The 23774-nt window shown below is 38.5% G+C and overlaps 1 protein-coding gene across 6 annotated transcripts in view; it reads left to right on the top strand.

Annotated features, from left to right (window-relative positions):
• Window positions 1-22031, top strand: part of GTF2E1 (general transcription factor IIE subunit 1) — a 36194-nt gene extending 14163 nt beyond the window's left edge. For all 6 annotated transcript variants that reach the window (XM_019729638.3, XM_019729637.3, XM_019729642.3 and 3 more), the window contains 3 exons: window positions 6349-6550; window positions 12074-12315; window positions 20227-22031. In XM_019729638.3, coding sequence (XP_019585197.3) covers window positions 6349-6550; window positions 12074-12315; window positions 20227-20639 — 857 coding nt within the window. In that variant the 3' untranslated portion in view covers window positions 20640-22031. The remainder of the gene's footprint in view (window positions 1-6348; window positions 6551-12073; window positions 12316-20226) is intronic.
• The last annotated feature ends 1743 nt before the right edge of the window (window positions 22032-23774 follow it).

Here is a 23774-nt window from a genome sequence, read left to right as displayed (position 1 = left end):
GTTGGGTTTTTTAGAGCATTTATTTATTGGGTCCTTTTGCATAGTCAGTAGACATGTCATTTTCAGGAGTTTTTTTTCTTTCTTTTTTCTTCTTTTTTTTAAAGCAGTGGTATAGGACAGTGAAGTGGCAGTGATTTGGATTCCAGGGCCCTGACTTCTAGTCTTGGGCTATGTTAGTAACTGTTACATTGGGCAAATCCTTTAATCATTCTAGGCCTTTCTTGACATGTGTTAAAAGATAAGCTCAGTATATTCTATACCATATATGATTTCTCTCAACTCTAATTTCATAACACCCTTTGATTTGGAGAGTAGTTGACATTTTAACAGTATAAAGAGGCTTGGGATTGTTTTATCACTGCCCTTAGGAGCTGATATTAGTCACTTTTGGTTAATTTGAAAGTCCTGGTTAAGAATTGAAATTCATAGTTTTTAATAGTGTTCATATAGAAAATATGCTCCATTTAACTTTTCCATTTTCAGAAATGCATTGTGGCATAGTGGAGAATAATATTTACAATTCTTTGGCAGTCTTAATTTCCCGAGTTTCCCCAGTTCACTCCCTTTCTTCATATGTACATAATCCATAAAATATTCAGTGGGAGGGGAAACAATGTCCATATATGCTTCCTAAGGTATATATGGTGGTTGGATTTTTACAGTATGGTAAAATTAAATACATGTGTTAGTGATATGTCTTGAAGTTTTGTAGTTGCTTCTTTATCTCACTAAAATGCTGGGAAATCTGGTCCTCGTTACTTGGTTTTAATGTGGAACTATTAATCATCTTTTGTTTTAGTTTGTTTTTCCTGGAAGCTTTTTTTAGTGAGGGTGAGTTTATTCAAAGTTGCTTCATAGGATTGTCCAGAAAAGTTATCTAAGCCATTATCTCTTGAGGAGATTCTGCACCACTCTCTTAGCTAGTCTCCTTGCTTTTACTCTCGTTGCTCTTCTGGACTATTTGTCACAACAGCCAGTGACCCTTCTTAAAAAGACCTCAGGTTATGTCACTGTTCTGTTCAAAACCCTCCAAAGGTTTCTCTCCTCACTCAGAAAAGTCAAAGACGCTAGCAGAATTTATAAGGTCTTTTATCTACCCACCCGTCTCCTTCACCCCCTATCCCCCCAATTTAGAGACTTTATTTGTACCACTCTCTCCTATGTTCACTCACAACAGCCACACTGACCATCTTAATCTGTGTCCTGCATGCGCCAGGTGTGCCTTCACTTTACTTGCCTTTTCACATGCTGTTTCCTTTCCTCTCGGCCAAATGTCCATATGCCTGGTCTTTTAAGTCTTTGCTCACTCATTGCTATACCGGAGAGGCCTTCCCCGAGTTTCCTGTGCATGAGAGAGCAATACCCCTTTCTATCATGCTCCTTTTTTTTACCCTTTTCCCTTGCTTTGTTTTTCTTTATTATACGTATCAACATCCCATGTTACGTTTTGTCTTGACTACTCTCCACTAGCGTGTGAGCGCCACAAAAGCAACTCAGAGGACGATTGGCTCGACTTAGGAAGGCAGGATGGTGGGAAGTCCGTGGAATGTCAGTGCCACTGTGCTGGAGGCGTGCTCTGCAGCCGCAGACATTCCATCCTCCCTGTTTCCTGGGCCAGCTTTGAGGACGCACCTGCAGTGTGACAGTGTGACTCCCACTGCAGCACCTGTGCCTTAGCAAAGGAATTGGGCTTGCTTATTCACTTATGTTCTTATTTATAATAGGAAATAGTCCAGTTGCAACTAATACCTCTGACAAACCTTTTGACAGTGAGTTCTGGACATTAGCTGATGACCCATTCATTATATGTACCAGAATGAAGAGGGAAAAATCCTCAATTTGACTCATATTTTCTGCCCTTTTCCTCGATTATGATAAATTCCCAAAGCATTTTCCTGTTTTTAAACTAAGGAGGGTTTCATTTATTTTCTCATTTTGGAGTGATACTTATCTTCAATGGAAGAGTTCTGAGTCATAGAATGGGACGTTCATATATTACTGAATAGACAACCCTAAAATATTTCGAAATATCTATTTGTGAAAGATCTTTTTTTCTCCCTACTTTTAACACCTGTTAGTTACCTACAACTGGATATATTTTGATCCTCTGGCAATTGTAGGACTCAGCTGAGTAAATGCCAGGTCGTGATAGGTACATAATGTTTGTTAAATAAATGTTACAAATCCTCTCCTTCTGGTCCATAGTTTAAGAAATTAGAGCCTATGCATATACATGGGGAAAGTTTGCTAAATTGTATCTGGCAGGAATGATAAGAGGTTGGGAAAGTGATGTGTAATTCAGGATGGTACTATGGATTTAGTCTTTCGAGTCAGAAAGATTTGTATTTGAATCCAGGCTTAGTGATTTTGGTTTTAAGTTATGACCCAGTAAATTCACCCTCTCTGAGTCTTTATTCCCTCATGTTAGATTTGGATAATACTATTGACACAAGACATGGCAGCATTTATAAAGTAGATTTCTTAGTTCTTTTGTGGTTTATTAATGTAGATGATCAAACATGTGTTATCATTGAATCTTCTTTTTCTCTTAATCCCATCATCTGTCAGGCTTTACCTAAAGAATCTTTGTGGCCTGCACTTTCTCCCTGCTGCCACATTCTTAGATCTGGCCTGCATATTCTTTCTGTGGCTTGGTATTTGCTGTTTCCAATTTTTGCCTACTTGGTCTTATGTGTGAGAAGAGAAAGATGGCACAGAGCTGTGAGTTTCAATTCCAGTTTCTTCTCTCATTGAGCATATTCTGTGCACACTACTTAGTGCAAAGTGATCCATTTACAAAAAGAATTGGGATATTTATTATGTCAATTACTTAACAGCAGCTCTCCACCACGGGTATGTACTAGAATTCCTCATGGAACTTTTAAAATTTACATTCCTGGGCCCCACTCCAGACCTATTGAACCACTAAACTGTTGTCTGTGTCTATGAATTTTTGTTTCTTTGTCTCGTTCGTTTGTTGTTTTCAGTTTTATATCCCACACATGAGTGAAGTCATATGGTTCTTTATTTTTTCAGTCTGACTTCACTTAGCATGATAATCTCAAGATTCATCCATGTTGTCGCAAATGGCAGTATGTCATCTTATGGCAGAGTATTATTCCATTGTATACATGTACCACATCTTCTTTATCTGATTATCTATCAGAAGGACTTTTGGTTGTTTCCATGTCTTGGCCACTATGAATAATGCTACAATGAACATAGGGGTACATATATTTTTACAGATAAATGTCTTCAGATTTTTTGGGTAGATACCCAGAAGAGGGATTGCTGGGTCATATGGTAATTCTATTCTTAATTTTTTGAGGAACCTCCATACTGTTTTCCATAGCGACTGTACCAATTTACGTTCCCACTAGCAGTATATGAGGGGTCAATTTTCTCCACAACCTATTCAACAATTGTTATTACTTGTCTTGTTGATAATAGCCATTCTAACAGGTGTGAGGTGGTATCTCATTTTGGTTTTGATTTGCATTTCCCTTATAGCTAGAGAAGTGAAACATTTTTTCATATATCTGTTTAACTCCCACATGGATTATATTCTTTATATTTCTGTTGAAGAGAAGAGGCTGAGATAGCCTAAAATAGAGAATAATCTAAGATAGCATACCAACTAAAACCTCTCTAGCCATGCATGGTTACTGATTATCCTTTGTTACTAAATATAAAAAACAGTTTTCAATTCTTGTTGACCTGGAAAAATTAACACCATACCATGTCTCCCTTGAAGTACCATCCTAGCCCTCTGGTTTTACCATTTCTGTCTTAAGGATTCCTCTTTCCTTGGGTTTATAGCCTGACTGCCTATGCTTTTCACTCTCCTTAATCTGTCTGGATATTCTGATCAACTTTTTGGCTCTAAGTACCATCTATATGTTGTTGATTCTCATATCCGAATTTCTAGTCTAAATTTCTTGAGCTTTAAGTAGTTACAATAAGTCCGCTTCTAACATATCCATTTTGATGACCAACGGGCAACATGGATTCACATGTTTAAAGCAACTTGATATGTTTTCCCCACAAAGAAAAAAGAACTTCTTGTCTTTGTTTTGGTATCTAGTATGCTTGTCCAGTTGGTTAAGCTGGAATCTTTATGTTAATGCTCCTTAGTCAAAGGCCATCAGTAACACTCCCATGGGTAAACTAAGTTGGGTTTATTGATGCTCTCTGCAGCACGGGAAGTCACACACCATAGGGGACCGTGGAGTGTCACAGTAAGACCATGCTGGACAGAGACAGCATTTGGGCTTTTGGTAGGTAATTTTGGGGAGGATTCAGGGAAGTGGTAGGGGTTTGCTCTGGATTGGGTGTTGTCAAGAAGTGAGTATAATTCTATGATTGGGTGACTTAATAAATCTTACCTAGGAGGTGGAACAGAGTGAGGCTGAAACTGTAATTTGTAAAGAAGCAGTCATCCAAGTTAGCTGGCATGTTTTCTGTGGTTGTACAGACCTTGCTTTTGTCTGGACTCAGACTCAGACAGACTTGGTTTTATATCACTTCCATCATGGTCACAGAGGACCTCATCTGATGATGGTGATCTGTGCAATTCTGTGTGGCAGAAATACATCAGCCTAGTTATGAATGATGCATTTTCTAGCTGTGAGAGGCTGCCTTTCTCTCTCTTTCTCACTTACTTGGACTAGATGTAAAAGATTAGGTACCATTTGGACAGCAGGAAGATGGATGACGAAGAGCATATAGGAACAAAGAATTTACATGGTATTGGCTATTTATGTGTGAGAAGCAGTAGAGGAACTTATTCTACTGAAATATATTAATAGGATCTAGTGCGATGTTGAGACAGAAATGCCTAGTTTGTTTAGTCCTTACCAGGGGAGGGGGGCTAGTAGGTGGGGTTATGTATCAGTCACATATAGAGCTTTTTAAAGCGAAATGTTTGCATACTTACTATGTGCCAGGCACTAAGTGCTTGTATGGTCTCTTAATCCCTCAGGTAAATTGGGTTAAAAATGAAAGATGTATATCCCTGGTATTGGGAATAAGTACCAAAGTGGAGATCCTAGTGGGGCTAGTTGTGTAGACAGTAATAGTTAAGAGTGTGGGTTTCAGCAAAATAGTTTGGGTTTGAGTCCTGCCTCCTCCCCACAAATAGTAGTTGTATTACCTTGAGCAAGTTACATAACCTCTTAGAACCTCTGTATTTTGCAGATTGAAATGGGCAATAATTTTACCGGCCTCAGGGGGTTGGTGATCCTTGGTCCTTGGTAAGCACTCAGTGTACAGTAGCTGCTATTATTACTTTTATTGGCTTTGTGCCTGAACAAATCACAAAACTCCTCAGAGTTTCAGTTCTGACATTGCTTTGTAGGATTGGTATAAGGGTCAAAAGGTATATGTGGAAGCATTTTAGAAACAGAAAGCATTGTACCAATATAATAAATATTAAAGTCTAGTATATTGTCTGAATTGTTTCAATTTACGTGACTGTGGTTGGGTTGTAATGTTTTGGGGCCAAATTATACAAGATCTTGAATGTTAGGATGAGAAATTTAGATTTAATATTGTGGACTTTAGAAATCCAGCTACCAGGTAGACTTTACAGCAGGGAGATGAGATGACAAAAATGGTGGCATAGGGAACTTGGAATTAGAGGAAGAACCTAGAGGTACAAAGAGAGGATTTAGGAAGCTTTTCAGCCTAAATAATGGTGGCCTGGATTAGTGAAATGACAGCAGATGTGGAAAATCTTAGATGTTTCTATGGAATTACTACAAGTTAGTTACAAGTTCAATAAGAGAGATATAGAAATAAGAACGATAAAGGCTTCTTGAACTTTGGTTTTGGAAATGATTGGTTAAATTTGTTTACATATAAGTGGTTAGTGAGTTTGAAGAAATAGCCTTGTGATAATGTACAGGATGACTAGAGACTTGGTTTCAGGTATTTATTTGGCTTTCCCCATAATGTGGACTCAAATGTATAATGTGCAAAAAGAAGGCTTTGGGGAAAGGGTATGTGTTACGCTGTTAAGCTATAAAAAATTTGGTTTTAAGTTAAAGTAAGTAGTATAAATTTGTTAGCGATATGATTAAAAAATGTTTGCTATGCTGCAGGCAGGCAACATAATGATATGTGATATGTGATCAAAAAATGATATGTGATAAATCAAAATAACAAAATGTTGATTATAGACCCTTGATGTTGGGCACGTGGATGTTCACTCTAAGACTCTTGTAACTTTTCTGTATATTTGAAAGTTTTAATAATAACACGTCAGTGGAGTGGAGATATAAACAGTTCGTTAAAGGCTAGTCTTGAGAATTTCTCTTCCCTGACCTGAGACTTTTGTTTTCTCTGTAGGAACTTTCCGCTGTACTTTTTGCAGTACAGAGGTAGAAGAAGATGAATCAGCAATGCCCAAAAAAGATGCACGCACACTTTTGGCAAGGTTTAATGAACAAATTGAGCCCATTTATGCTTTGCTTCGGGAGACGGAGGATGTGAACTTGGCCTATGAAATACTTGAGCCAGAACCCACAGAAATACCAGCCCTGAAACAAAGGTGAATTTAGGCCCCGTGCTTGTCCTCGAGAACACTTTTGACCTTGCCCGTGTGTTCACTGTCTGTGCTTTGGGGAGCATGGGTGGGTCACTAACTTACCAGGAGACTAAAGACTAAGGATGCATAGATTCCAGCTCTGCGACGCTTGTCTTTTGAGCTCGTACCTGTGATGAGGTTTGTTAGTACTTAATGCAGAACCGTGTGGGCCTTAGGCGAAAATCTTTAAATAGTCCTGTTTGACTTCAAGTACTCACTCTGCTTAGGCCTGCTGCAACTCAGCCAATTGTTAGCTGATCCTAAATTGGTTGTGCCTCTTGGGGATATTTGAATTTTCCTAGCCAAGTTCTGAAGGCTGAAGTTCTTTATGGAATACAGCTTTCACATTTGTGTGTTTGAAGCATTTTAACTACACATTTCTTGCCTGCCTTAGTTTTCAATGCAACTTCCTTGAAAGGGAAGGGAAGTGGGTGTTACCTATGGTTCAATACTTCTTAACTCTGGCTCTCTCTTTTTATGAGTGTACCCTAATATTTGAATTGCAGAGGCAGCCTTAGTTTTGCCATTCTGTGAAAAGTGGTTTCTATTCTGTTTTGAGAAGCATAAATGAGAAGTGTTCTCCTACTGTAGAGCTTTTTCCTCCTAGGGTCGAGCTAAGAGCTTAGAGTTTACACCCTTCCACAGAACCCAAAGTCCAAGTTGTAACTGTAGAGTTTCAAGGAGCTCTCTTAGTATTTTGTACCCTCTGGCATTGATACTCTAGAAAAGCCAGTACTGGGCAGTCTTGAACAAATTGAGTTCCTTTTGGGTGGTTAAAAATAATCCAATTGTACAGAAAGTTTGGTATTCATACAAGGTATTAGGAGTTTTTTAGTCTAGCTCTCTGGGTCAGTTAGGATGCCTTTACCTGTGACAACTGCGGACCAAACCAGAAATAGCTTCAGCGTAAGAAAAGCCTCTCTCGCGTGACCAGAATTCCTGAGGAGTACAGTTCAGGATTAATTTCACAGCTCAGTTACACCCTCAAGTATCTAGATTTGTTCCATGTTTATAACTCTGCTGAACTCAGCGTGTTGGTTGTCCTCTTGAGACCATGAGGGGAGCTAGCCTAAGGAGGCCGTGCCTTTCTAGGTATCAGAAAGAGATGAAAATGTCCAAATGCAGAAAAAAGGGACTGACCCTTCCTTGTGTCCTATTTTAAGATTGAAGAAGTCTTTCCGAGAGGGACCTTCATCTACTCTATCCCTCAGTGTCTTACTGGCCAGAATTGCTTTATATGCTTATTTCTTAACTAGCATCTGGCAAAGGATATGAGATCACATGATTGGTGCTTAGACCAGTTAAGGTTTACCTCCTAGGGCTGGGGAAAGTCCCAGAGTTCTTTGGAGCAAATAGCCATAGTATTTGAATAAAATCAATAAGCAAAGGAGCCACAGTTGTTAGGCAACCAATATCGTCCTTATCACAGATAGCCTTAAATTTTTGTTACTGCTCATTTGGTCTCTTATTAAGAATTTATTTTTTGTACCTTTTTCCTGTCCCCTTAAATAATACTGGAACTCTTAACATAGAAGCCTATGAGGGAAATTGATTTTACAAATACATAATTTTCTAAGTCTGTGGGCTATTTCAAATTGAAGTATGCTTCAGCAGTCTCTCTGATTGCTTTCTACACAATATAATGCTACCTGAGACTTGTTTTCCTGTTTCCTCGTCTAACTATAGTTTTTTTCCTGTTTATCAAGGTGCTTCCCCCCCCACAATAGCATTCATTCACCACCACTGGCATCCTGTCTCTAATGCTCCCCACCTACCATAGTCTGCCTCCTGTTCCAGATCTTTATTTAGATATCCCTCCCTCCATGCCAGAGACAAGTCTGAGTGGTTCAGCACCACCACAGGCCCAATAACAATTCACTGCATCAAGTGACTGTTAGGAATGATGGTAACTCCAGGGATAAAGAAGAACCAGGAAACAGAGGAAATAACCTGATCAGCGAAGAGACTTTCCAAATAGCCTGGCCACTAGGGAAGAAAGGGGGAAGTGGAGGCAGGCAGAGATAGAATGGGGTACCTGGAGCTGCCAGCCAGAACAGAGTACAGTTGTTTCCATGTGGTCAGGAGAAGGATTATTGGGGTGAGGTGATAAGGTGTTACCCTGGCTGAGATGGCTTCACCAAGCATTTGACAAGCTCCACTGCCTGGATATGACATCCTGAAAGTGGTATTGGGTTAGCCTTTCTGTATTATAGGATCTGTTTCAGAGCATAACTGTTCTGTAATAGCCATTCCACCCCAACCCAAGTACCAGAAAAACTACAATACAGTGGCATGGGAGCTCAGAGATAATAGTAATTCATTGATGGTTTGTTTTTTTTTAATAAGTGGGATCATTGTTAGTTTGGTTACTGATCTGTAACCAATTAAATTCTAGCTTATACCTAGATCGGTATAACCAGAGGCTGCCTCTGTGGAACTAGAAGCTTTAACCCAAGAGCTGATAGACAGTTCCAGCCTTTTCGCAAGTCAATCCATCAATGATACTTAAAGTTTTCCTGTCTTTCTTAAATGGAATTCCTTGCCCGTAGCCTCTCCTTTTCCATCATCTCTTATTTAACACTCAACCTTAAAGGTCTTTAAAAATTTAGTTTGAAATAATATTCCTCCCTCATGCCTAAGAGTTATGTCTTTTAAAAGTTCTAAAATTTCTTAAATAATGTAAAAAGATTCAAAACTGAATTGTCACTTTTGTCATCTTTAAGTAAAATGCATACCTTTTTTCCATAGCAGAAATTTAAATATGCGGAAGGAATGAACTTATGTGTCTCTCGTGGAGATTTTTAGTGTCACATTTGCTGATGATTTAGATCTGTCTGTATCTCTGATGAAGGTAGAAATAAAATCTGTGTAGTCAACTCCCCATGGTTAAAAATATCTTTTAAAAAAATTCTTCCAGATTTTAAAATTTGTTTGACTTGTGGTCAAATCTCTCCTGCCTCAAACTGGAATAAAACCCGTCTTGAGTTTCTGTAACGGAGTACTGAAAACAAACGCAGTCTTGTGCTAACATTATTTTAATGGCCCTATTTTTTTCCCCTCTGCTTTTCTTGTTCTTCTCTGCTCAAATACTGATTACCTGCTGACTTTCATATGATAGTCTTCAGAATTCACGCTAACGATAGGGCAGAGATGAAAACGATGTGTTCAAGATTATATACAGAGAGAAACAGTAGCTTCAGAAAGAGTGAGTGAATCATTGAAGAGTATGGGTGAAGGAGAGGCAGATAAGGACAGGGGTGTAGGTGGCCAGGTCAGAGCTAGAGAAACATCAAGTGCTTGGAGACAGACAGGAAAGGCATGTGACTAGCTCAGGGAGACACATTTGGGGGTAGACGGGCATGCAGAGCAGGCTCAGGACAGCTAGGATGTTGGCTGAGGCTGGAAGAGACATTCAGAGGAGTCGTCACAGGCAGCTGGGTGACAGAGGAGACACTCAGGATGTCGGGTGAGCACATCAGTCTCTACACACAGATCAGGCCCCTTGAGAAGAGAAAGAAAAGTGAATGCTTGGAGAAGACCAAAATGCAGAAAGGCAGTTTACACCAGAGTAAGCAGAGTCGGGTAATAGTGAAGGCAGTAACACAGCCTTTTAGAAGACATCATGGAACAGGTAGAAGAAAGAAAAAGAATGACATGGACAGATAAGGATTCAATTGAGACAAACCTAGTAAATAGTGCAGAAAGTAACACTAGAGGAATTCAGGAAGAAAAGGCAGAGAGAAACCAGTTAATTTGCAACAGTAGCGTGAGACTAAAGTATAGCAAGACAAATAGATGGACTGGGGACAGAGAGGCACCTAGTAAGCCTAGACTCAGAATGCGAGAGCGCATAACTGGTCCAAAAGCCATGGGAAAGAGTGGTTTGCAGGCAGCCCTGCGTACAGCTAGAGGCTGTAGCTGGCAGGCATGGATGAAATGACTGGATCAGCATGGAATGGACAACTGGAGAGCGCATTTTTGTGTAGCCAAAGTGGCAGTGGGCCTGTAGCTATGCACAGGGGAATAGGAGGGTGGGATATGCCCAGGGTTACCTCCAGAGGATGGTCAGAAACAGTGTTCTCAGGGAGAAATGTAATGGGCCAATCAGATAATGGTACATGTCAGAGAAACTTCAACTAGCATGAGGCAGAAAGCTCAAGTACGTATAAGTAGGCCTGCGAAGAAATGAAGAGCGATGGAGTAAGCAGACATGAAGTAGGACCAAAGAAAAGGAAAAATAGGGAATGGCTCATGAGAGAAAAAATGGTACAGGACATAAAGACAAATGAAGCAGTATTGGTTAGGCTCAAAATGAGACAGGGCTCCATTGAAGACAGCAGTCCAGGATCCATGGAAAAGATTTAGAGAAAAATGGAAGAGATGTAAAGGGGAAATATGGGGCAGAAAAGTCAGTCGGTGGACACTGAAAGGAATACAGGCAAAGATATGGGGAAAGGTACAGAGCAGGAGGCTCGTGAAACATGAAGATAGTTTATGGGATAAAACATTAGCTGTCTCAACAGAGAGGGCGAGAGAGTCTTGCATAGAAGTTGATGCAGAGAAAGCATCAGTAGCAGGCAGAGAAAGACAAGACGTGAGCCTGGACACCCAGAGAATCAGGTACACTCAAAAGGATGTGGAACAGATTGAAAGTGAAACAAGCAGATAAAACAGGGAGCAGCAGAAAGACAGAAAACTTTAACTCAGCGAGATGAAAATAAGTGACTAAAGAAAGGGAAGAAATGATCAGGCCTGGACAGGCTAAGAAGATCGTGGGTAGTGAAGGTAAAAAGCAAAACAAAATCGACTGAGAATTAGATCGTGGTGACTACAGGGTAGAAATAATAGTTGAAGAATGGATACAGAGAGTCAACATAGGTGCAGAGATGGAAAGCTACAACTCAGTAGAAAAGAGACTAATCTGTGCCTAGCAAATTTGGTGAGTAGCAGGGGAAGAATATTAATTCCAAGTTGAGGTCCGGCTTTGCAGAATACTTTTCTAGCTTTTCAGCACAGAAAAGGAAAAAAGCACACAGAACTACTTTGAATTATTCTGGGTTGAGCTGAGAGAATGTTTTAAAAAATGTTTAATTTGTGTTTCGTTTTGTTTTTAAACAAAATACTCATGAAAGATGTGTCTGGGAGAGGTTTTTGCCAGACTGGTGTCTTTAAGTGGATTGTCACCATACTGTTCTCCCCTCTCCCTGAGTAGATTTATTGAAATGTCTTAAACTGTAAAACCTCAGTCATTTATATACACCAGGTGATCCAGTGATTGAGGAACTTTAAATATAATGTGTTCTTCTAACCCATGTCACTTTCACTCCGAGGTATAAGAGAGGTTTCCAGAATTGTTAAAGCATCTGTGCCTGTTTGCTAGATAGCATTTACTTGTACTACTTCAGTAACCACCTCCCCTGCTGCCCTCCTTTTCCAAACAAGACTTTAATTTTTCTTCTTCCTGTCTTCCTCTGTCTTTTTATATAGCAAGGACCGTGCAGCAACTGCTGCTGGAACTGCTGGGCTGGCAGGGGGCCACCACCGGGAAGCGTGGGCCAGCAAAGGTCCCTCCTATGAGGACTTATATACTCAGAATGTTGTCATTAATATGGACGACCAAGAAGATCTTCATCGAGCCTCTCTGGAGGGGAAATCTGCCAAAGAGAGACCTATTTGGTTGAGAGAGAGCACTGTCCAAGGAGCATATAGTTCTGAAGAGATGAAGGAAGGTAAGAGAAGTCATTAAAATGAATATGTCTTGGGTTTAGTAGAAAATGAACTTAGTGAGAACTAGCCTAGGCAATTCTTAGTTTTATTGGTGACCTATTTCTGTTTTCCAAAACAATTGCATTATAGCAGGAAGTAAGCATTAAAACCAAACAATGTACTTGTATTAGCCCTCAACTTAGTTGAAAAAAGAAGTAGGTTTTAAAATTTTTCCTCCCTCTCTCCCTTAATCCCTCCCTCCCTTTATTTTTAATTAAGGTAAATTTGGTATATAACATTATGTGTTTCAGGTGCACAACATTATAATTCTACATCTGTATACACTACAAAGTGATTATCACCAAAAATCTAGTTACTGTCCTTCATTCAGTTGACCCTCTTCACCCATTTTGCCCATCCCCCAACCTCCTTCATCTCTAGTACCTGCCAATCTCTGTTCTATGAGTTTGTTTTTGTTTTGTTTGTCCTGTTTTTTGTTTTTAAAGATTTTATTGGGGAAGGGGAACAGGACTTTATTGGGGAACAGTGTGTACTTCCAGGACTTTTTTTCCAAGTCAAGTTGTTGTCCTTTCAGTCTTAGTTGTGGAGGGCGCAGCTCAGCTCCAGGTCCAGTTGCCGTTGCTAGTTGCAGGGGGCACAGCCCACCATCCCTTGCGGGAGTCGAACCAGCAACCTTGTGGTTGAGAGGACGCGCTCCAACCAACTGAGCCATCCAGGAGCTCAGCGGCAGCTCAGCTCAAGGTGCCGTGTTCAATCTTAGTTGCAGGGGGCGGAGCCCACCATCCCTTGCAGGACTCGAGGGATTGAACTGGCAAGCTTGTGGTTGGGAGCCCACTGGCCCATGTGGGAATCGAACCGGCAGCCTTCAGAGTGAGGAGCATGGAGTTCTAACTGCCTGAGCCACCGGGCTGGCCCTGTTTTGTTTTTTTTTAAGATTTCTCATACGAGTGAAATCACATGATATTTGTCATTTCTATCTGACTGATTTAACTTAGCATAATACCCGCCTGGTCCATCAATGTTGTCGTAAATGGCAAGATTTCATTCTTTTTTATGGCTGAGTAGTATTCCAGTATGTATATAGTGTACCACATCTCTATCCATTCATCCATTGATGGACACTTAGGTTATTTCCATTTCTTGGCTGTTGTAAATAATGCTGCAATGAACATAGGGGTGCATATGTCTTTTTGAATTGATATTTTTGTATTCTTTAGATAAATACCCAGGGTGGAATAGCTGGGTCATATGCTAGTTCTATTGTTTTGAGGAGTCTCCTTACTGTTTTCCATACTGTTTGTATCAATGTACTTTTCCACTTACAGCGTACAGGGTTCCCTTTTCTCCATATCCTCTCCAACTTGTTGTTTCTTGTCTTTTTGATAATAGCCATTTTAGCTGGTGTGAAGTGATATCTCATTGTGGTTTTGATTTGCATCTTCCTAATAGAGAAGTTGAATATATTTTTATGTGGCTGTTGGCCATCTGTATGTCTTTGGGAAAATGTTCAATTCCTCTGCCCATTTTTGTTCTTTTGTTGTTGTTGACTTGTATGAATTCTTTGTATATTAACCCCTTGTCAGATGTATGATTTGCAGATATCTTCTCCCATTCAGTAGGTTGCCTTTTCATTTTGATAATAGTTTCATCCGCTGTGCACAACCTTTTTAGTTTGAAGTAGTCCCATTTGATTTTGCTTTTGTTTTCCTTGCATTTGGAGTCAGAGCAATGAAAACTTTGCTATGACCAATGTCAAGGATATTACCATCTGTGTTCCAGGAATTTTGTGGTTTCTGGTTGTATGCTCAATTCTTTAACTCATTTTGAGTTAATTTTTGTTTATACTGTAAATAGTAGTCTATTAATAGTTTCATTCTTTTGCATGTGGCTGTCCAGTTTTCCCAACACCATTGTTTGAAGAGAATGCTTTCTCCATTGTATGTTCTTGGCTCCTTTGACATAAATTAATTGTCCATATATGTGTGGATTTATTTCTGGGCTCAGGATTCTCTTTAATTGATCTGCATGTCTGTTTTTATGCTAATACCATATTGTTTTGATTACTGTAGCTTTGTAGTATAGTTTGAAATCAGGGAGTGTGATACCTCCAGTTTTGTTCTTTCTTAAGATTGCTTTGGCTATTTGGGATTTTTTGTGGTTTCATACAAATTTTAGAATTACTTGTCCTAGTTCTGTGAAAAAATGCTATTGGAATTTTGATAAGGTTTGCATTGAATCTGTAGATTGCTTTGGGTAGTATGGACATTTTAGCAATATTAATGCTTCCAATCCATGAGCACAGACTGTCTTACCATTTATTTGTATCTTCTTCAATTTATTTTACTAGTGTCTTATAGTTTTCATTGTACAGGTCTTTCACCTCCTTTGTTAAATTTATTCCTAAGTATTTTATTCTTTTTGATGCAGTTCTATATGGAATTATTTTCTTAATTTCTCTTTCTGATAGTTCATTATTAATATATGGAAATGCCACAGGTTTCCCTACATTGATTTTGTATCTTGCAACTTTACTGAATTTATTTATTTGTTTTAATGGTTTTTTTTGATGGAGTCCTTAGTGTTTTCTGTATATTATGTTATCTGCAAATAGTGACGGTTTTACTTCTTTTTTTCTGATTTGGATGCCTTCTTTTTCTTTGTCTTGTCCAATTGCTGTAGCTAGGACTTCCAATTCTATATTGACTAAAAGTGGTAATAGTGGGCATCCTTGTCTTGTTCCTGATCTTAGAAGAAATGTTTTAAGCTTTTCACTGTTGAATATGATGTTATCTGTGAGTTTATCATATATGGCCTTTGTTATGTTGAGGTATGTTCTCTCTACCCACTTTGTTGAGAGTTTTTGTCATAAATGTATATTGAATATTGTCAGTTTCTGCATCTATTGAGATGATCATGTAATTTTTTTATCCTTCATTTTTTTTTTTCATCTAGTGTGTCACTTTGATTTGCAAAATTCGAATTTTCCTTGTGCGTCCCTGGAATAAATACACTTAGGTAGTGCCCTTTGTCTTTTATTACAGTCTTTGTTTTAAAGTCTATTTTGTCTGATATGAGTATAGCTACCCCAGCTTTCTTTTCCTTTCCATTTCTATAGAATATCTTTTTAAAAAAATTTTTATAAGAGTTTATTTGATTCAAACAGGTTATGCCTGGAAGCAAGATCTCAACAGACAAACACGTGCTTCCTGCATGGACTGTGTGACCCCTTCCTTTTACAGTTTCTGTGCGTCCTTCTGAATTGCCATGGTGGAAGGCAGGCCTATGGCCTGGCCTGGCTATAACATGCATCAGCCGTGGCCTGAGGGTAATCAGGACTCTCAGCAGGGCAGGCCCACCTGTGCTCACGGGTTAGAATGAGACGTGCAAAATGGCGCCTGCCAGTACCAACATTAGCAAGGTAGTATGGGATGATAGAAATGGGGCCCACCAGTGTCTCCATTCCTGGGGAATGTCCCAACAGTTTTCTGTCGCTCCAGCTTTCAGATTAGTAAGTGGGTTTCCTTCGTATATGGTTTCGGTGCTTATCAAACTGGTGTTTTTACACTGTTTTTCAGGGCAGATGAGATTGCGCACAAGTCCTTTGAGAGCAGGTCTCTGTTCCCTACAGTTCTATGGATTTCCTAGACATAATCCCTGTTGGTTTTCAAAGCCAAGTTATGGGGGTTCATCTCTTCTCTGCAGGATCTAGCGGTTGAGGTGCCTCATATGGAGCACAAACCCCTCACTCCTCAGAGAAAAAGTTGTGTATTTGGGGGGATTCCTCCCAAGTGTTAATCTCTGTACCTTGGTTTTGTTTTATTTTGTTTTTTTAGCAGACGATGTCTCTGCCTCCTGCCCATCTTTATGCTGCCCTCTTATCCTTTTTGCAGAGGGTTTGTTCATCCAGTTTTCAGGTCTTTTTTCAGAGGAAATTATTCCATATGTAGTTGTAGATTTGTTGTCTGGGAGGAGCTATGGTCAGGATCTTCCTATGCTGCCATCTTGAACTCCTCCTAAATCTCCATTTGTAGATTTAAGAAATTGCCATCTCTTTCTCTCAATTTCTTGGAAAACTGCTATGTGTTCAAGGCCAAATTCATCTCTTCTTTTTTCTTGTTGCCCTAATTTATGTGCATTTTTATTTCTTTGAATTGGGAGCTATGACTATACACTAGTCCAAACTTTTTAATGTTGTCTCATAAATACCAAGGAATTTATGCTACTTGAAATTTATAGAAAGATACCACCTGAGTGAAAGATCAAGGATACTCACCATTCAGGAAGATTGGTGAGACTTCATACTAGAAGGTTTTAGCAATCTCTTTGAGCACTAAAGGGTTCAGAATTGCTTAATAATCATAAGTTTGAGAACTGCAAGATTTTACTTTTTAAATTTTAGTCTTAAGTTACTGGACTTACAGATCTGGGGGATGAGGATTTGGGAGCACATAGAAAATGGGAGGTTAAGACTGGACAAAGGTTTCTCAGAAACTAGGAAGCAGGGTAGGAGGGGGTGTGAACCTCTGGTTGGATTTCATCAGCGTTCGAATCTACATACCTTTGAGTATCACAATTAGCATGTCACCTGGGTTTGGTTTTTTGATGGTGAAGAATTAGTAACTGAAAACCACTTGGTTTTTGGCCTTTTTACTGACCTCTTTTCCCTTATAATTATCATTTCTTTACTGCGTATGCTAAGAATCATAAAAGTAGTGTGGAGCTCAGTAATGCTGATAAAAGCAGGTGATACCTCTAGTGTGATTCTCTTTGGTGTTTTAATTCCATCAGAAAGAAAATTTGTGTTTTGGTAAACATACTTCACTCTCCCTCCTTCCCACTGATTAGCTTGGCTAAGATGTTTAGTTATTTTGATTCAAGTTGTTCTAGATTGTATGGTAATTAGGCTGTCAGCTATTTAATAGGTTTATTTCCCCAACTTGGCTTCTTGCCTGTTCTTGAAGCAACCAAACCTTCTTTTCTTTGAACTTAGAAGCAAAATTGAATAAAACTATTGTTAGCCAGTATTATAAACAATTAGGCTTATAAGCCTAACATTCGATGTTTACAATTCCTAGAATGATAGAATTTAAATCACAAGGGCCTTAAATAAATCATCTAGTCTACCCAATTAAGTTTTGTGAATATTTCTTTTTATATAAAATTGGATAGTATGCTGTCATGTCTAAATTTGTGTTTGTTAAGTTTTATGATAGTAGAATAGGTTCTATCCAGTGAATGTGTGGATTGAGTCTTATTTGTCCTAAATTTTCTTCAGATTTCAAGTCATTTTAATATCTTTCAGAGTTTTATAGAACTTAGTCATGTCCTCATTACTATATCAGATTCTAATTTCTTTTGATTCTACTTTCCTTACAAATAGTCTTCTTCCCCTAAGCCTCCTCCACCTATAGTTTTTGTTTTATTTTAATCTCTTTTTTTTCTGGACAATCTCCAATCATAATATTCTTTGCTTGAGACCTACTGACCGGAACAATCCATGCTGTTCATGCATGGATTCATCATTAATGATTTGAGTTTTATTTCCAATATCTTTCTGGTTTTTACCTGACACTCTGTTTGTTGTCTTGGTTCTGGAAGCATATTAAGAATAACAACTTTAGAAACATGTACAGGGGTTTTTGAACTACCCTGTCCTGCCTGTATCTGATAGCTTGGACCACGTCTTTCAGTATATTTTAGATTATTTTTCATAGGCAGATTTTCTTACACTTGCCAGGATAACCTATCACTTTTCTGCTCACTTACACAACCTTCTTCCTATGTATTTTTTGCTATCAGCTTGGCCTTTAAGCACCCAGATTGCTTTAGACATTTAGGAATATTCCTAAATATTGCTAAAATATTAGTAGCATCAATGAACCTGACAATTTTCCAGTATATATCTTCTTTGTAATTTATAGCTCTATTAAATAAGACTGTTCCTAGAAATAGTGTTTCAACTTTACCATACAGAGATTTACTCATTTCTCCATATATTTTTTTTGTCTTTATAACAGAATAATTCCTTTTTTTCCCCATATCTCACGAGACGCTTATCAGAAATCTTTTAGATACTAAATCTTTTCATTTAGTTTACAAAACTAAACTGCTTTCCCTGTAATTTTATATTTACTTTAAACATAAATCAGAATCCTATGTTGGTAATATTAAGTTATTTGGAAATTTTTTCAAGAAGCAATGATTGCCTTAGAGATTTGAATGTATTTCTTGTCTTTTTCTGTTGAATTACTGTGTTGGCAATAAGGGCCCTCGGGAGGAGCTTCAGCCTTTGGCAGTGTTTTAAAGTACTTAAATTTAATTTTAATTCTCATTTTTACCTCCAGGTTGTCAAAAGCCTGTTTTGTTTGACCTAAAATTTTAACTTCTTAATTCCTGTTCCCATTCTCTTATTTGCCCAATAGCTCATCTTAGGAGTTCTGTACATTGAAAAATGTCCAGAGTTTCAGCTAATCCATTGTAATATGTTAATGAGAAGATGCTTTCATTTCATCCGTAGTCAGAATTGACCATTTCTGAGCCTTATGATGATGATGATGATTATGATAAATAACATTGTTTTAAGGATCAGGCCTACTCTAAGCTCGTCACAGATATGCACTTAATTCCCACAGCAATCCAGTGAGGTAGATGCTATTGTGTTTTTCCCCTTTTTGCACTTGAGAAAGTTGAAGCAGAGAGTAATGAAGTACTTGGCTAAAAACACACAGCTAAAAAGCGTTAAGAGTCAAATTTGAATCAAGGAGTCAGTTCCAGATAACATGTTTAATCCTGTTATATATTTTAAACGGCAGTATATTTGGTATTATTTTCTGAACACAGAATACAAGTGTTTGTCTTAAATTTTTCATCTTCAATATATCAAGCAACATGTGTACACACAGTGATGTGTGATGAGAGATGCTTCATTCGTGATCCTAGATTCCTTTTCATAAAGAGATCAAAGTATGCTTAGTTTGCTTCAGGAAGATAAAACTGCCTTTTATTCACTCATTCATCAAATATTTACTCAATGCCTAGCAGGTGATAGGCTCTATTCTATTCTATCACAGAATAAACAAGACAAATATCTATTGTGGAGAACTTACATGGTGGGAAAGGGGGTGACAGAAACAATAGATATAAGTTATTATGTTAGAAAATCAGTGCGATGGGAAAAAATAGAGCTTTGGGAACATAGGGGTGGAGGTAAATTAAGAGGTGACATTTGAGTAAAGACATGAAAGACATAAGGGAGTTAGATGTATAGATATCTAGAAGAAAAATATCTCAGGCAGAGGGAAGAGGCAGTAAAGGCCCTGAGGTAGGATTGTGTGTGGTGTGGACAGGAAATACCATGGAAGCTACTGTGGCTGGAACAGAATGAACAAGGAGAAGGAAAAGAGAGAGCAGGTGGCGGGAGGAGTTCCAGGTAACGTAAGACCTGATAGGCCATTGTAAAGCCTCTCGCTTTTATGCTGAGCAAAATGAGGAGCCATCTTTTGATTTCCTGTTATGCCAGCTGCTATACTTTGTCCTTTATAGACATTATTTTACATGCTCTCACCCAGAGCCCTAGAAGGTAGATGCCTTTATCATCCCCTTTTACAGAAAAAGGTACTGAAGTTGAGAGCTAAATAACTTGACCGAGATGGTACAGCTCACATGTAAACGAATCAGGATTCAACCAGGCTATCGTACTCTTAAAACCCACGTACTTAACCTTGATGCTACTTAAGTTGTGAGAAACATTTTGAGTATATTCTGCACAGCAGCTCAAAACTGGAGCCAGTGAAGTCAGTGTTATTGTATACTATTATCGTATATTTAAACATAACATATTAAAATATTTTATTAGTTTTAAGGGAATGTCTTTTATATTTAAAGATGTTGACTGTCTGGGTTTTTCATCCCAGGTGGTATAGATATAGATGCGTTCCAAGACCGTGAGGAAGGCCGCACAGGGCCGGATGATAATGAGGAGGTTATGCGAGCGCTGCTCATTCACGAGAAGAAGACCCCCTCTGCCATGGCAGGCTCAGTGGGGGCAGCGGCGCCTGTGACCACTGACTCCGAGAGTGAGACCAGTGAATCAGATGATGACTCCCCGCCCCGTCCAGCCGCTGTGGCTCTGCATCATCGGGAAGAGGACGAGGAGGATGACGAGTTTGAGGAAGTAGCAGATGACCCCATTGTTATGGTGGCTGGTCGACCGTTCTCCTACAGCGAAGTGAGCCAGCGACCAGAGCTGGTGGCACAGATGACACCAGAGGAGAAGGAAGCTTACATAGCAATGGGACAACGCATGTTTGAGGACCTCTTTGAGTGAGCTCTCCCTACTGTTTCCTCCTTTCTCTAATGCTCATTCCCAAAAGAAATTTCTTATCTTTGAAGAAAAGTATTTAAGTGGCTTTCTGCCCCTCTTTGACGTAAAGTGACTGTTAATCTTGTGCAAAAAATAATGGGAGAGAAAGTTTGATTTTTATTCCAGAAACTTCCCAGCAAGGTAGGTTGGCTGCAAGCCTTTCCTTTCTTGCTATTACTACAGTATTAAAATTTTCTTAGCTAATCTTTTTCCTTTCCTTCTTAAGACATTTTTTTTTTCCCTTCTGAAATAAGCGAGGGACGTCTGTAAGGTAAATTCTTCGCGTCTGCCTGCAGAAGCCCAGTGTGATAGGTGACAGTAATTCACCGATCACATTATTTTATCTCTTCTGACCAAGCATTCCGAACAATTCCTCATATTGCTGCCAACCAAAGCAGTTTGCCAACAGCAAATGATTGATGAGGGAAAAAAACAATCCTAAAACTTCATATTGCCTCGCAATTGAGAATGGAGACAATGAGTCAGGGGAGCTGGCAGTGTGTGCGGAAGCAGCGTGGCTAAGCCTACATCTCCTGCTTAACATCTAACCAAACCTTGTGTCTTTAGAACTGATCTAACAGGTAGATCCTGTTGTTTTGCTTGCTGCCTTTTGGTTTGTGTGTTGGATGATGGAAACAGAAAGGGTCCTTGGTAAACCCTTATGAAGAAATTAGAAAAAAACACGAACATAGGACAGGAGTCCATGTAAAAGGTTGAAGAGTGGTAGGCGTTGGAAACAGTGCCTTTTAGAATTGCCTGAGTTTGTGCTGATTTGGAAATCCTTTATAGAAAGGTGAAACTGGTCCCCTTCTTTTTCCTCTGCACAGTGCTTTACGTTGTTGAATGAGGCCATTCCAGCAGAAATCAGCGCATAACAATTGGTCACTCCCTCTTTTTCTCTCAACGTCATCGAAGGCCTCCTTTGTGTCTCTTTCAATTGTTGTCAGACATGGTATTTTAGAGGATATCCAGTATGTTGTTGATCATTGTAACCTCAAGGAACATAGTTTATCGTTGGTTCTGATATGTAGCATGGTATTATGCCCTAAGGCAGAACTTTAAAAGCAAGGAACTTTCATACAAGGATCTATAACAATTGTGTTTTTTGCAATATTTTCCCTTGCATTGTAATGTTTAAGTATTTATCATTTTACAGTACATGTGTGAAGTTAAGATAGCTTTTAGAGTATCTGAGCCTTGTATGAAGTGATGTTTCATTTACTGGGATTGTATTAATGACTGAATATTGACAACTCTGTTTTATACTGACTGAAAATTGTTCATTCCCAGCTCTGTAACATCTTGGAGCATAATTAAAATGAATACTCTTCCCATTAAAAAAGTTGTCAGACTTTTTCTCTTATTAGTCATATTTTAAATAATAGATGCAATTATATGTGGTCCAGACTTTCTGGCAATGAGTTGCTTTAAGAATGTATACGTGGACTATTCAACTTTTAAACATTGTTTTTCACACTTTCATAGTTCTAGAACAAAGTTCATTTAAATAAAATAGTAGTCAGATGTTAAGTTTTAAAACATAGTTGTAGGTAAACTGTCAGCTCTTTATTTCAATGAATAAATGTTTCTTGCTATTTTTTTCTTGAATCTAACTTGATGTTGTAGTTCCTAAAGCTAGTGTTGTATTTTTCTTTCCCATTATCTACCAACTGCTTAAAGAAGCACATAGACTTTTTACATATTTCTCTTATCTCCCTCTTGCAGTGTGGCTTTTGCCCTATTTCTACACTGAAACAGCTTTCTCCAGTCTTAATTGTCCCACCTAACAGCACTTTATTCCTCAATTTCTTTGGCTGCTCTTCAGTATTTAATGCTGTCAACTTACTTCTTTCTCCTTGAAACATTTCCATTTAGTACCCTAGGCATTACACTGTCCTGGTTTTCCTTCCCTCGTTGGCTGTTCCTTGTCAGTCTCCAGACTTCATTTTTTCCTCTGCGATATGTATGAGCATACTTCAAAGGCCTAGTTCTTTTTCCACCGGTTTGTGTGTGTGTGTGTGTTTTGTGTGTGTGTGTGGAATTTATGTTATGGAAAAATATCAAAAGTGAAGACAGAAGTATGAATAGGTGTATTTATTGCAGCAGGGTTTGAAATAGGATAGACAGATGCATGGATATATTAAATATGCATTAATTGGAAATTAAATTATTTTTCCAAGAAGCCATGTAGCCATTACAAAGAATGTATTGATAGGAAAATATATTCGTAATATGTTAAGTTTTCTATGTGTGTGTATGTGTAAAGAAAAAAGTAGCTAATATATGTGTCTAGACACTAACTGCTTTATATATATTGACCCATTTGATCTTTATAACCTATGAGGTAGATATATGTATACAAAGATATACATAATTAGAGTTGAGAATTACAGTGAACTTATGTGTTATAATAGAAAAGATATTCCCATTTTGGAAAAACAATCAAATGGACGTTTAAAGAAGTTCATGTAGAAAATACCTGGTAGAATTAAAGAAATAGAGAGACAAAAGCAAGCTTTTCATGTTAAAGCTAGGATTTTTAGGTGCACCTTTTTTAAATCCTGGATTTATCATTTCTTTAGATAAACATCTCTGAATTTATACTCAAAATTAATACCTGTTTCCCTCAAAATAAGACCTACCCCGAAAATAAGCCCCGGTTTAGAACGTCAACCAGACGGACACATTTAGTACATTATGACAATGTTCCAGAAGAAGATGACATAACTATTTGAATAAATGTAGATTGTTGTACATGAAAAAATAAGACATCTCTTGAAAATACCCTCTAATGCATCTTTTGGAGCAAAAATTAATAAAAGACCTGGTCTTATTTTCGGGGAAACACGGTAGGAAAACATAACTTAATGTGTAAAATTTTGTACATTGCCCCCATATTTTGCTAACATATGTAATGTCTCAATAGAGTTTGAAATTACTTTGACAGGTTTATGTCTGTCGATTGGCTCAATATTTTGGTGAGAAAAGCCAGTCAGTTGTATAATGACCCAAATTGGGAGCCCTGCCAATTAGCAGCCTTTGAAGCTCTAGGAAGGTCAGACTCACATCCAAGGTTGGTCACTATCTGTAGTCACAGTG

The sequence above is a fragment of the Rhinolophus sinicus genome, chromosome 17 (assembly GCF_057876585.1).
Source record: "Rhinolophus sinicus isolate RSI-liver-muscle chromosome 17, RSI-T2T, whole genome shotgun sequence".
NCBI classification, from domain to species: Eukaryota; Metazoa; Chordata; class Mammalia; order Chiroptera; family Rhinolophidae; genus Rhinolophus; species Rhinolophus sinicus.
Note: the sequence above shows the minus strand (reverse complement) of the source record. Positions and strands in the feature narration are given on the sequence as shown.